General features: G+C 38.6%; 1 protein-coding gene across 8 annotated transcripts in view; it reads left to right on the forward strand.

Annotated features, from left to right (window-relative positions):
* The window catches only part of JMJD1C (jumonji domain containing 1C), a 138,005-nt gene that overhangs the window by 87,362 nt on the left and 36,979 nt on the right, over positions 1-13,664 (forward strand). For all 8 annotated transcript variants that reach the window (XR_014492749.1, XR_014492750.1, XM_083364615.1 and 5 more), the window contains exon 4: positions 12,156-12,261. Coding sequence is in view for 6 of the 8 variants with exons in the window: in XM_083364615.1 (XP_083220741.1) it covers positions 12,156-12,261 (106 nt within the window). In the remaining 2 variants the exon portion in view is untranslated. The remainder of the gene's footprint in view (positions 1-12,155; positions 12,262-13,664) is intronic.

Here is a 13,664-nt window from a genome sequence, read left to right on the forward strand (position 1 = left end):
CTTTTGCCTTGGGCAGGGGTTGGAATAGAAGACCTCTCAAGGTTGCTTAGAGCCCTATGATTTAATGATTTTAACTCTTCTTGCCCATATTACTGTATGTTTGAAGAAAATGTTTTTGTTTCTATGCATTTTGATCAACTTGTAAGGATGTTGCATTCGGCTGCTAACATTTTTATGGTTGGTTGTATAAATTTGAATAGCTGCAAACATTAAAACAAAATCTGTAAAAATGTATTTCTTTGTTTTTTAATCAGGCATACTTGAACTTCCTACAATAGTTAACATGCGATATTCAGTTAATCCGCAAGAATATATCAAAGTGAAGACAATAAAGTCCAGCCTAAGTTTCCAAAATAGTTTGATTTGAATTGCCTGAATGTGCAATATGATAAAAGGAGGGGGGAAAATCTCTCACAGGAATTCTTGATTTAAAAAAACTATGCAAAAATGTCTACCTTAAATTTTTGAGAGCCATATCTTCTGTTGAAATTTATGAATATTTTTAATGAAGAGGTGAAAATGCAATGTAGTCACCCCATATATAAATATACATTGCATTGCATTATAAAGTTTCTTATACTAAAAGGTATAGTTGTGTGAAAAGAAAAAGTACAGGCAATCCTTGACTTAGAACTATAATGGAGCTTGCCTATTACGGTCCTAAGTCATTGCAGTCATTAAGTGAGGCACCCATGTGACGACCTGTTTCAATGACCACTATCCCGTCCCTTCCAGATGGAGTTGCTAAGCGATCATGCAGCTCATTCAATTAACAGAATGAAAGAGATTCCTGCTCCATGCACAGCGGGGAGGCCTGCACTGGGCCAGAGGAAGGCCTTCCTCTCCCTTTTGTGTGCAACAGGGAATCAATCGGCCCGCTGTGCTAGAGAAAGGAAGCCTTTCAAGCTGCAAGTGCACAGGTTGCCTTCCACCCCCCAAATTCCTTTCTTCAGCACAATATATCCCCTCTCCCGCCTCTGCTCGTGGCGGCACTGGAGCGATCAGTGCAATGAGCCTCAAGGCCTGCAGCCATAAGCGGCAGAACCACACAATTGGCACGACAAGCCTTCCAGCGTGACGGGTGAGCGCTTAGCAGGCACGGACACAGAATCTGCTGTTTTCGGCAGCACTTCGGTGTCTGGTCAGCCACCTCAGATCATCTGTAGCGCGCCGTAGAGAGCATGGCTGACATGGGCAAGGCAGGCGTGCACACAGACTCGTGCTTTTTCAGTGCTGCTTTGGTGCCTGGCCCAGCAAAGTGGAGCCTGGCGTGGTGAGGCAAGACCTGGCAAAGCAGAGCAGGATGAGGAGAGGCCCAGCAAAACGGGGCGTGGCCAGGTATGATGGAGTGAGGCCGGGAGAGGCAGGATGGGATGAGGCAAATAAGCTGCCAGGAGGGCGCTTAGCCGGGTTGGGGTGGGCCAGGGCTGGAGCAGTGGGGGGCGGTCTCTTGCCATTTTTGGAACAGCTCCAGGGGCCAAATCTGGGCCCTTGGCAGGCTGGATCCAGCCCACGGGCCTTGTGTTTGACATGTCTGCTTTAGAGCCTTATTCTCTCTAAAGTCCTCAACTTATGACCATTCAAAAGTTCTTGAATGAAGGACTTATGACTAGTGCTCAAAATTACGGCTGTTGTAGTTCAACATATTATATTGTGATCTGGGCTCTTGGCACTTGCGAAGGGTTGTACATTTTGCAAAGTAACTCACTTTTTAAATTATGGAAAAGAGAATGATCCAGTAGCCTGCATATAATAATGATAAATATTTATCATATGGTTTATATGAAATATAAATATGATTTATGGTTTATTCTATATTATACAAAATTTGGTAACTTAGAAGTTCCTGAGGGGAGTGATGGAAAGTGAGTGAATGAATAAGCATGTTCACTGACGTTCAAATGCAAGAAGATTTTAACTCAAAAATATTTTCAGTGTCACTGAAAATTTTAAGAGCTAAGACAAATGAAATGAAATCAGGGTCTCCTTAAACTAGAGAGAACCGTAAACCCAAAACCATGGAACAAATAGCCAAATATCTCATTAACTCAGAAGAATGAAAGAAAAACAGTCTAGAGTTTAAATTCTGATATGCATGTGTATGTACACACTTCAGGAAGCAATAGTCTGTGGCTTCATTCTTTCTGCATTAAAGGTTCTACCTTAGTGAAACCTAAGTCTAAGAATTTGTGCAACTAGAGACTTGTGTCTTCAAGTCATTGTTGAAATGGCTATGAAACATGGCTCATGTTGGCCCAACAAGATTAGGAAAATCTAGAACACCATTTCTCAAACACGGCATGCCAGCAACTGATCCGCACAAAGAAGCAGAGCCCCATCCATGGGATGCAGGCAACACACAAAACCACGCACCTTCCAGTCCGTGGAAAAACCTCTCTCCACGTAACCAGTCCCTGGTGTCCCAAAGGTTGGGGACCTCTGCTCTAGATGATACCATGAGTCACTACTGGGGAAATACTATAACCTGAGAATTTTCTACCCTATCAAATAAATTACTGAACAAAAGGTAAAATTGTGGAGAACTGTGATTTCCTATTGAGCTCTGGTATGACAAAAACATGAAGTAAGTTTTTTTCTTTTTGGATGTTGAAGGTAATTTGAAACACTGGACACATAAATAAAAACTGCAATAGGGTTTAGACTATTTCTCAATAGGGAATTGTGTTATCTGATTCAGCAGTTCTATGCAAACACTACTATGAAATTTCTGGGCATTATGCAGTCTTGAATCACTGACCATTTTCCCTTGGTTAAGAACTTGGGAAATGTGAAGGTGCTTGTGCTTGTGGAGACTTTCAGCTTTCTTTTCTGGCAGCAGTGATAAAGGTTAGGAGGAGACCTTCCATTTCATGTGTATTAGGGGAGGAACTGCCACAGGAAGACAAATTATTCTTTTCATGGTTTTCCTGTCTATAAACAGCTGAAGTCTGCATCACTGGGAATTTATTTCCTGGCTGCAATTTGTGAATTTAGAAATTTAACCATTACTATATTGAAAACATGCACTGTTAAAATATGGAATTTCAGTTTCAGTGTATAATTTCTTTCTCCATTTAAAGTGGATATTTCAGTGCTTCTTGGCAAAATTATTTCCTGTCAATACTAAATTTTGATTTTGAAATATTATTTGTAGAATTATATCTGCATCTCATCAGTTCATCCTTAAACTTGTTCTTTGTTCTTCTCTATCACTTCTGTGAGATAACAAATCATATTAAGTCACTCATTTTGAAAAAAGGATCTTGGTCTTTTATTAAGGACTTTGCAGTTTTGGTCAGCTATTTTTTTTCTAGAAGATTTTAAATTTGTGTTTAAAATTATAGTAAATAAAAATTGATAGCAATTCCTCAGGTTTATTATGCATACATATGACTATCCTGTTTATTCTTATTTATTTACTTACCGTATTTTCCAGCGTATAAGACGACTTTTTAACCCATGAAAATCTTCTCAAAAGTCGGGGGTCGTCTTATACGCCGGAAAATACGGGTAGACTTAGGTGCGTCTCATGGTCCGAAGCTGATCCGTATGGCCAGCCCCAACCTCCGCAAGTGGAAAGCAAAGGAGATTTCCAGGAGCACGTGCTGAGAAACGCCGATCTCACGCTCCTGCAATCTCCCTCGCTCGGTTTCAGCTTCCCTTGCTATAAGAGAAAGCAGGCTGAAACAGAGCGAGGGATATTGACAGGAATACAAATTGGTGATCTCGCGCTGCTGCAATCTCCCTCGCTCCGTTTCAGCCTGCTTTCTCTTGTAGCAAGGGAAGCTGAAACCGAATGAGGAAGATTGCAGCAGCGCGAGATCGGCCAATTCGTGTTCCTGTCAATATCCCTCACTCCATTTCAGCTTGCTTCCTGTAAGAGAAAGCCGGGCCACAGGGCCACCTCCACAGGTACTGCTCTAACGTGGAGAGGGAAGGACAAAGAGGGAGGGAAGGAAGAAAGGAAAGAAGGAAGGGACAATGGGAGAGGGGGGGAGAGAGAGAGAGAGAGAGAAGGAGAAAGAAATAGGGAGAGAGAGAGAAGGAGAAAGGGAGAGAAAAAGAGGGAGAGAGACAAGGAGAAAAGAGGGAGGGAAATGGAGAGAGGGAGAAATAGAGGAAAAGAGAAAAATAGAGAGGGAGAGAAAGAGGGAGAGAGACAAGGAGAAAGGGAGGGAAATAGAGGGGGAGAGAGAGACAAGGAGAAAGAAAGAGGGAAATAGAGGGAGAGAAAGAGGGACAAATAGAGGGAAAGAAAAATAGGGAGAGAAAGAGGGAGAGGGAGAGAAAGGAGAGAGGAGAGAAAGAAAGAGGGAGGGGGAGAGAAGGAGAGAGAAATTAAATTAGTAACATGATTGTTAAGTGAATCTGGTTTCCCCACTAACTTTGCTTGTCAGAAGGTTGCAAAAGACGATCACATGACCCTGGAACAATATGAATCGATTGCCAAGCATCTGAATGTAAATCAAATGACCCTGGGGATGCTGCAAAGGTCATAAGTGTGAAAAATGGTCATAAGTCACTTTTTTCAGTGCTGTCGTAACTTTGAACGGTCACTAAGTGAATCATTGTAAGCCGAGGACTACCTGTACTTTATCATTTTTTTCCTTTTGGGGGGGTCAAGTTTTTGACACTTTGTTGGGCGACTGGTGATACTCGCACATTGCCTTGTCCTAAAAGTGGTACAATGGATGAAAAAGGTTGAAAAGCCCTGTTTTAGTATACCAGTACTATTTGGTTCAGAATATTTTTTTCTTGTTTTCCTGCTCTAAAAACTGGGTGTGTCTTATGGTCAGGTGCGTATTATGGTCCGAAAAATATGGTAATTTAACAGGAAAAGTAGGGGGTTGTCCTATATGCCCAGTTGTCTTATACGCCGGAAAATACGGTATTTATAGCCTACCTTTGTTATTTTTATAAATAACTCAAGGCAGCAAATATCCAACACACCCAGTTCCTCCTATTGTCCCCACAACAACAGGTGAGGTGAATTGGGCTGAGAGAGGGTGCCTGGCCCAAGGTCATCCAGTGTTCTAAGTGTCAGGAAATTTCTCCTTAGTTCTAGGTTGCTTCTCTCTTTGGTTAGTTTCCATCTGTTGCTTCTTGTCCTGCCTTCAGGTGCTTTGGAGAATAGCTTCCTTGTGACAACCCCTGAGATACTAGAACACTGCTATCATGTCCCCCCTCGTCCTTCTCTTCATTAAACTAGACATACCCAATTCCAGCAACCATTACTTGTATGTTTTAACCTCCAGTCCCCTGATCATCATCTTGCCACTTTCTCCTACTAATAGACCAAACATTTCCTTAACTTTTTTCTTGTTTTTTACATGTTGAAAGAAGATTTTGTTGTTATTGTTTTTTACTTTTGTGGCAAGCTTTTGTTCATTTCGAGCCTTAGCTTTCTAAGTTTCTTGAAATTAGCTCTCTTAAAGTCCTGTGGCTTCAACACCTTCTATCATTTCATCTCTATTAGTGAAAATTAGGTCCAATATGGCTGATCCCCTGGTTCTCTTCTCTACTTTTTGGGAGACAAAAGTTGTCTGCTAGGTTTGTCAGGAATCTGTTTGATCTTCCACTTGACTTACAATGCTACTTGCACCAGTATGTCCTGATCTCAGTAAACTCATGCATTGGTGACACTAGGACTATTGCAACAGGCTCTGTGTGGGGCTTTCTTTGGAAAAAGCCAGGAAGCTGCAGCTGGTAAAAAAAAATACTGGTGGCAAGATTATTAACCCCATCATTATGGAATTATTTTAAAGTTGTTGCACTGACACTTAGTATGCTACAGGGCTGAATTCAGAGTGCTTAACATTATTCTTAAAGCCCAAACGGCACAGCAACAGGATATAGCAACCAATGCCTTGTTGGAATATACTCTGCCCATCTAGTCCAGTCATCACCAAAGTGCTTTTCCAACATTCATAGGGCATGAACAAGATGGCAAACTGTCTCTGTAATAGCTGCCATTTTATGAAATACTCCATCCCTCAAATATTGCTACAAATCCAGAAAGAAGTTAATAGTTTTATTTCAATATATGTTTCTGCCCCCGCTAACTAACTGTTGGTACTATTTGGATTTTATATTAGATTCTATATTTGCTCTCTTTTTGTACTTAATTTTTGAGTTTGATGTTGATTTGCATTTAGTTACTACATTTTGTTTTGTTTGAAAGGTGTATGGGGTAAGTTATATACCTTATATGTTATCAGTCAATCTTTTTGCAAAATATATATGGAGTAAATCTAAGAGTTTCTCAAAATGAGTATATTTGCCTTTCTGTGTGCAAAATCATAATAAGTCTCCTGAATTCCCTTTTGTGTGTGCTTAAAATGAGAAAAATCTGCTCCTCACTTGGACCAAATATCTCACCTAAAATGTTCTTTGGGAAATGTGATCTGATGGAATAAATTTTCAATATTTCAACTATTCATCAAAAGCAACAATAGAAACTTGAAACAAACCCTTGTTCTTTTGTAGTTCCTGCTCACTTAAAGACATACTGTGCAGGCATGTTGCAAAAGATCCCCTATTTTGCTAGCTATTGCTTTGTTACTTGCTGTACAATGTTGGAGGGACCCATTGGTTGATTTTTCTGTAAGTTGGATGATGGACAGCATTCATGGTCATGTCTAATTGCCAAAAGAAATTGCTTCTATTTATTTTTTGTGTTCAAAACCTATCTGTTGTTTTAAATCCAGGACAGCAATTCTTTTTTCAAGCTTTCCTGCAAAAATAAATATTGCTTCTAAAAGAACGCTGTGAAACCATGTTACCAGATTTCTGGGTTTCCACTATGTAGAGAACTACACTTGAATGTAAATGTTCTCTGATTTAAAAGAATTATTATATTGGTATTAAAATTCTGATTGCATTTTGGTTATTAGTCCTTATGGGCAAAATTTATATTTCATTGTGTAGTGCAGCTGTTGTACATTTAGTCATCTGGCACGAAAGTTAGTAATGTAAATCTCACTATTTCTTGACTTAAATCTTCTATTTTTAAGCTGGAAAAAAGCTTACAGATGGAAAGGACATGTGTTGCTGACCTCTATGACAACAAAGACCTCTTTCTGAAAATAAGAAATAAGTCTTAACAACTATATATACTCAGGACAAAGACATGACTATAAGAAAATATATAAGCTTAAAGTATATGAAATGTATTGATAGTCTGCCTGTATCTTGAGTTTTTTAACATCTTATTTGGATTTCATATAATTTTATATCAGTAAGTTTGCAGTAAATAACAAGTCAGTTTTCATGCAAACTGAATTTTCATTTATTTGTGCTACTCTGGTATGCCTTTGAATTGAATTTTTTTAATGGAATATACTTTCAAGAATTAAAGGAAATCAGAAGTAGATGGAAACAAACAGTATAATTACAGGTTACTACACTTCACCATGTATCTCATTGACTTTAAAACAGTTGGAAATTTAGGGTGCTTAATTGAGTTCCACAAACCAGGTACTATTATTATGTGCTGGGATCACAGGCAACAACTGTTGTTGAACTTTTAAGAATGGTTTGAATATTTATACCAACCAACCAGCATTCATCAATGTTATTCCTAGATTTACATTACTGTGGCTTGTCCCTACTTATGTGCAGGACTGCATTCTCCCAATGGAACCAGTCCAGCCAGTTTGATCTACCTGGGAGATTGTGCTAGTGATGTCCCCTTTTACAGGTAGTCCTGGACTTATGCCCACAATGGAGACCAGAATTTCCATTACTAAGCAAGTCAATTAAGTGAGGTGCACCCAATTTTACAATCTTTTATGCCACAGTTGTTAGGCAAATTATTTTAGTTAAGTGAATCATGCAGCCATTCAGAGTTCTCTTTGAGGGATATGGGCAGTCTAGAAATACAAAATATTAAGTGAATCTGGTTTTCCCCCATTGACTTTGCTTGTCAGAGGCTGGCTGGAAAGGTCACATATGGCGATAACATGATCTCAGGATGCAGCAGCCATCATAAATGCATGCCAGGTATCAAGTACTGAATGTTGATCACAAGACTGTGGAGGTGCTGCAGCGGTTGTAAGTGCAAGAACTGATTGTAAATCACTTTTTTCAGTGCCATTATAACTTTGAACGTCACTAAATGAATGGTTGTTAGTTGAGAACTACATGTATTTTATTTGTTTTACTGATTTTAGTGTGAGAAGAATAAACCTTAATCTTAATTCTGTAAATACCATTTAATTATTTTCAAGGACCTAAAGCTTTTGCTGTGCCTTTATCAGACATTCCAGGTACTTTTTGGGGGGTGGCAACTTTTTTATGTTGGATACTTATGAGTTATGATCAGTAAATGTTGATGTCATTTGTCTAGAGGATGTAGAGCATTTTAAAAAGAATACAAATTCAGTTTTGATCTTGGTGGAGGAGGCCATTTCTTTCTTTTAAACTTCAGTAAAGATAAAGATAAAACTGGATAAAATGCCAGAAATCATTGACGCACCCTCCTTTCACAGGTTTTGCTGATGTTAACTAGCAGTTTAGCTTATGACATATAGTATAAACAGTTGGTTTATTTGACTCTCTACAGATAGTTTTGAAACTGTTTTCACCTTTTTATTTGGCATTAGTATTTAATGTAGAAATTGCTTCCATAGCCTATATCAGAGGTCCCCAACCTTTTGGGCACCAGAGACCGGTTCCATGGAGAGAGGTTTTTCCACAGACCAGAGGGGGCGTGGTTTTATGTGCTGCCTGCATCTCGCAGATAAGGCTTTATTTGCTTGTGCGGACCAGTTGCTGCCATGCTGCGGCCCCATACTGTTCCACAGACTGGGGGTTGGGGACCCCTGGCCTATATCATTAAAAAGCACAAGGCAATCCCAGCTACTTGTTATTAAGATTTGGACATATCTACCACTGTATCAAGTTTCAAACCTGGATGGAGAATAAATTGAGAAGGAATAGGTTGCCTAACAGGTATATTCCATTTGAAACTGAACTGAAAGAAAACAGAGAAGGTTAATAAAATGTCTTTTAAAAAGAGATTGAAAGCAGGCTTCTTATTCATTGAACACTAAAATGAAGTGTGATGAGTTAAGCCATTCCCATTTCTATTTAGGTCATATCAGCAAGTCTCCATTCTTCATGCCAACCTTGTGAGTTTTATTTTTTTGCTGGAACCCCAGATCCATCAACTGGAGACAGTGAAAATGCAAGTGGACATAAGCAACATTGTGAACAGATTTATAAATACAGTGTAAAATCCAAATCCAACTGTAGATAAAGAATCCTGCCAAATTCATATCTCAATGTTATTAAATATGGAGGGTTGTTTACCCAGACATATACAGTTGCAAGAAAAAGTATGTGAACCCTTTGGGATTACGTGGAGTTTTGCATGAATTGGCCATAAAATGCACTCTAAACGTCATGTAAGTCACAACAATAGAAAAACACAGTCTGCTTAAAATAATACTACACAAACATTAGCTGTTGTCATGTTTTAATTGAACATAACATGTAAACATTCACAGTGCAGGGTGGAAAAAGTATGTGAACCCCTAGCCTAATGACTTCTCCAAGAGCTAATTGGAGCCAGGAGTGAGCCAACCTTGACTCCAATCAGTGTGATGATATTGGATGTGTTGCTGACAGCTGTCCTGCCCTTTAAAAACACACACCTGTTTTGGGTTTACTGGTCTCAAGAAGCACTGTCTGATGTGAACCATGCCTCGCAGAAACGAGCTCTAAGAAGACCTACGATCAAGAATTGTTGACTTGCATGAAGCTGGAAAGGGTTGCAAAAGTATCTCCAAAAGCCTTGATGTTCATGTGTCCACGGTAAGACAGACTGTCTACAAATGGAGAAAGGTTAGCACTGTTGCTACTCTCCCTAGGCGTGGTCGTCCTGTAAAAATGACTGCAAGAGCACAGAGCATAATGCTTAATGAGGTAAAGAAGAATCCTAGAGTGTCAGCTAAAGACCTACAGAAATCTCTGGCACATGCTAACATTTTTGTTGACACATCTACAATATTTTTTTATTTTATTTTATTTTAATTCCATTTATATCCCGCCCTTCTCCGAAGACTCAGGGCGGCTTACAAGCTTAGCAATAGCCTTCATTCTATGTATATGCCTGCTTATTAGGGTTTCCCCCCCAAGCGGCATTATTATAAAGTCAGCTTATTGCCCCCAACAATCTGGGTCCTCATTTTACCTACCTCGGAAGGATGGAAGGCTGAGTCAACCTTGAGCCTGGTGGGATGCGAACCTGCACTAATTGCAGGCAGCTGGTGTTACTTAAGGAGGCATTAGCCCACTGCTTCATCAAGGCTCCTTAATAAGGACAAGAATGGAGTACATGGGAGGACACCACGGAGGAAGCCATTGCTGTCCAAAAAAAATATTACAGCACGTTTGAAGTTTGCAAAAGAGCACCTGGATGTTCCACAGCACTACTGGCAAAATATACTGTGGACAGATGAAACCAAAATTGAGTTGTTTGGGAAAAACACACAACACTATGTGTGGAGAAAAAAAGGCACAGCACACCAACATCAAAACCTCATCCCCACTGTAAAACATGGCGGAGGGAGCATCATGGTTTGGGGCTGCTTTGCTGCCTCAGGGCCTGGACGGATTGTTGTCATTGATGGGAAAGTGAATTCCAGAGTTTATCAGGACATTTTGCAGGAAAACGTACGACCATCTGTCCGCCAACTGAAGCTCCGCAGAGGATGGGTGATGCAACAGGACAATGACCCAAAGCATACAAGTAATTCAACAAAACAATGGTTTCAACAGAACAGAATACGCCTTCTGGAGTGGCCCAGTCAGAGTCCTGACCTCAACCCGATTGAAATGCTGTAGCATGACCTTAAGAGAGCGATTCACACCAGACATCCCAAGAATATTGCTACACTGAAACAGTTTTGTGAAGAGGAGTGGTCCAAAATTACTCCAGATCGTTGTGCAGGTCTGATCTGCAACTACAGGAAACATTTGGTTGAGGTTATTGCTCCCAAAGGAGGGTTCACATACTTTTTCCACCCTGCACTGTGAATGTTTCCATCTTATCTTATCTTATCTTATCTTATCTTATCTTCAATTAAAACATGACAACAGCTAATGTTTGTGTAGTATTATTTTAAGCAGACTGTGTTTTTCTATTGTTGTGACTTACATGACATTTAGAGCGCATTTTATGGCCAATTCATGCAAAACTCCACGTAATCCCAAAGGGTTCACATACTTTTTCTTGCAACTGTATATGTACCCTTCTGTCTATCCTGCTTGAGAAGGAATTGATTTTATTCTTCTGAATATACCTGCCAATTTTATATGCAATTTGGTTTGTAAATTTGATTTTAATCCCCATTACATATTGTAGTTGAATACTCAGCTGATTATATATAGTTTATAAGCCCTGCCAGTAAATAAATGAATAAATTATTAAATAATAAATTCTACTTTATAAAAAGTAGCTAATGAAGGGGAGCAAATCTCCCTCCTTTTCTATTTTACATTCTTTAAAGAAAGATTTTTTTTCAACATCCCATGATTCCCAGTTTATCGCAAGCTGACTGCAAAAAATGCAGTTCCTTTCTGCTTTTTAAAACAAAAACCAGCTTTGTGGAGTACATGTGGGTAATCTTGCCATTTCTCCTTACTGCAGAGAGATTTTTGAATCTCATACTCCAGCATCGTTTTTGGCAGCAGTGTGTTCTTCTATTCTAGAAGAACCTCAGTTCATCATGATAACTCACCGGAAGTCATGAGAATGCATGCTTGGACCTTCATTTTGGGATGAATGTAATAAGATCACAATTGTGACAAAGGAAATGTTTATAGGGACTTCCTAATGGGCCATTACACAGATGGGAGTTTAATTGATAAATACTAAATTAATGGTATTCGACAGAATATATATTGATGTAGGTCTTTTTATGCATTACTTAGCTTCTAATAATTAAGGAATTGTAAATAAAAAAATCTAAACTAATTTTTATATTTACTTCAGATTTTTATAGTATCTATATTCTAAAGTTTTTGGCAAAAGTAATACGGTGAGACATTTTCTGTCATCTGTCTGATTTTTTTTGCAGATTACAGTATTTGCAATAATTGAATAATAAATGGTTAGTAGGTATAACATAGTGTTTTTCTGTTTTCTTTAGGATGATATAGACAGTTTAAACCCAGTTCTCAGGGATAATCCACAGCTTCAAGAGGAAGTAAAAATCTGGGTGAAGGAACAAAAAGTGCAAGAGATATTTATGCAAGGTAATTTTGAGAAATATATCTGTTTGTCATTTAATGAGATCCCATAAACATTCATAGTGAATGCTAACTTTTAATTGTTTAAATTATGAAGTAGACATTACAGTATTGCGTATTCCTGAATCGATGATTTCCTATATGGTGACAGATTTAGTAGTGGTTTGTCATTTCTATTGTGTGTACTTCCCTTCCAGATGTATAGTATTTTCAAATGGTCAGGTGGATCTTAAACGATCCACTTCATTTATTAATGAGATCATTTTACTAAATAGTATTATTTTAAAAAAATATTTTAGACTTGAAAGTTGTGGTTAAGAAGGAAAACTAAGTATGCATTAGCAGTAGTTTGTTTTTCTAATTCAACTACCAAGTTTGTGTTATATTTAAAAAAGAGAAAGGTGCACACATTAAAAGAGAACCAGTGAATTGTAAAGGTTAAGGTGTGGTAGGCATAGGGTAGTAAGATTCAGGTTCTAATCCTCCCACAATGACAGCCATCTGGGTGATTTGGGCCAGTTACACCCTCTCTCATCCCTGAACAGTCTCAGGTCCTATGAAAAGCTGGCACAGAACCTTTATTATCCCATGCAGTCATAGTTTTGGTGTGTAATATAGGAGAATGCAAATCCTTAAAGTTTGGGACATACATACACTAAGGGAAAAAATATTTCATCTGTTTCAGGCTCAAAACACACACTTTTCAGTTTGAAACACTTGTTCCGTGTGCATTTCAGAAGTGCTTTCTGCCTGAAGTAGGTCTATTTTAAAGTCTTGTGTTTCTAAAATGCTGGCAATAGAAATGAGGCAGATTGTAGTGAACTCAAAGTAGGGTCATTTAAGGTCACAACAGTTTGAATCAAAACACTTTGTATATCCCTACCAGAGAATCTGCACCTAACCAAATGCTCTTGCAAAACATATACTTAAGGAACCTGGAATGCTTTTTTAATGTATTTATTTCCTTACTAAAAAATAGGAACTCTCGTCTGTCTGGATTACCATGTTTTCCATATTGGTTAGCCAAATGTTTCTGGGAATTCACAGTATTTCATGAAAACAATATATATATATATATATATATAGCATACTTCCACTGGCTGCCACTAATGGCAAATCTTATGTCTGAGAAACTATCAGTATCAATTATTTTTCATGGAATTTCTCCCACATTATTGATCCGTGCATGACAGCTAAGCTCAAGAATTCTCATTTAAAAGTGTGCCTAATCTTAAATAGCTAAAAGAATTATGAACACATACGCTATTTTCCAGCCATTTAAAAACCTAATTAGTAGGCTTGTGCAATATTTCAAATTTCATTCAGAAGAGTTGCTTTTAAATATGATTTGCAGCACCTGTCTGCAACTCATTAAAATAGATTCAGGGTTGTACCATTGTTTCATGATT

Source organism: Vipera ursinii, assembly GCF_947247035.1.
Source record: "Vipera ursinii genome assembly, chromosome: 5".
Lineage (NCBI taxonomy): Eukaryota > Metazoa > Chordata > Lepidosauria > Squamata > Viperidae > Vipera > Vipera ursinii.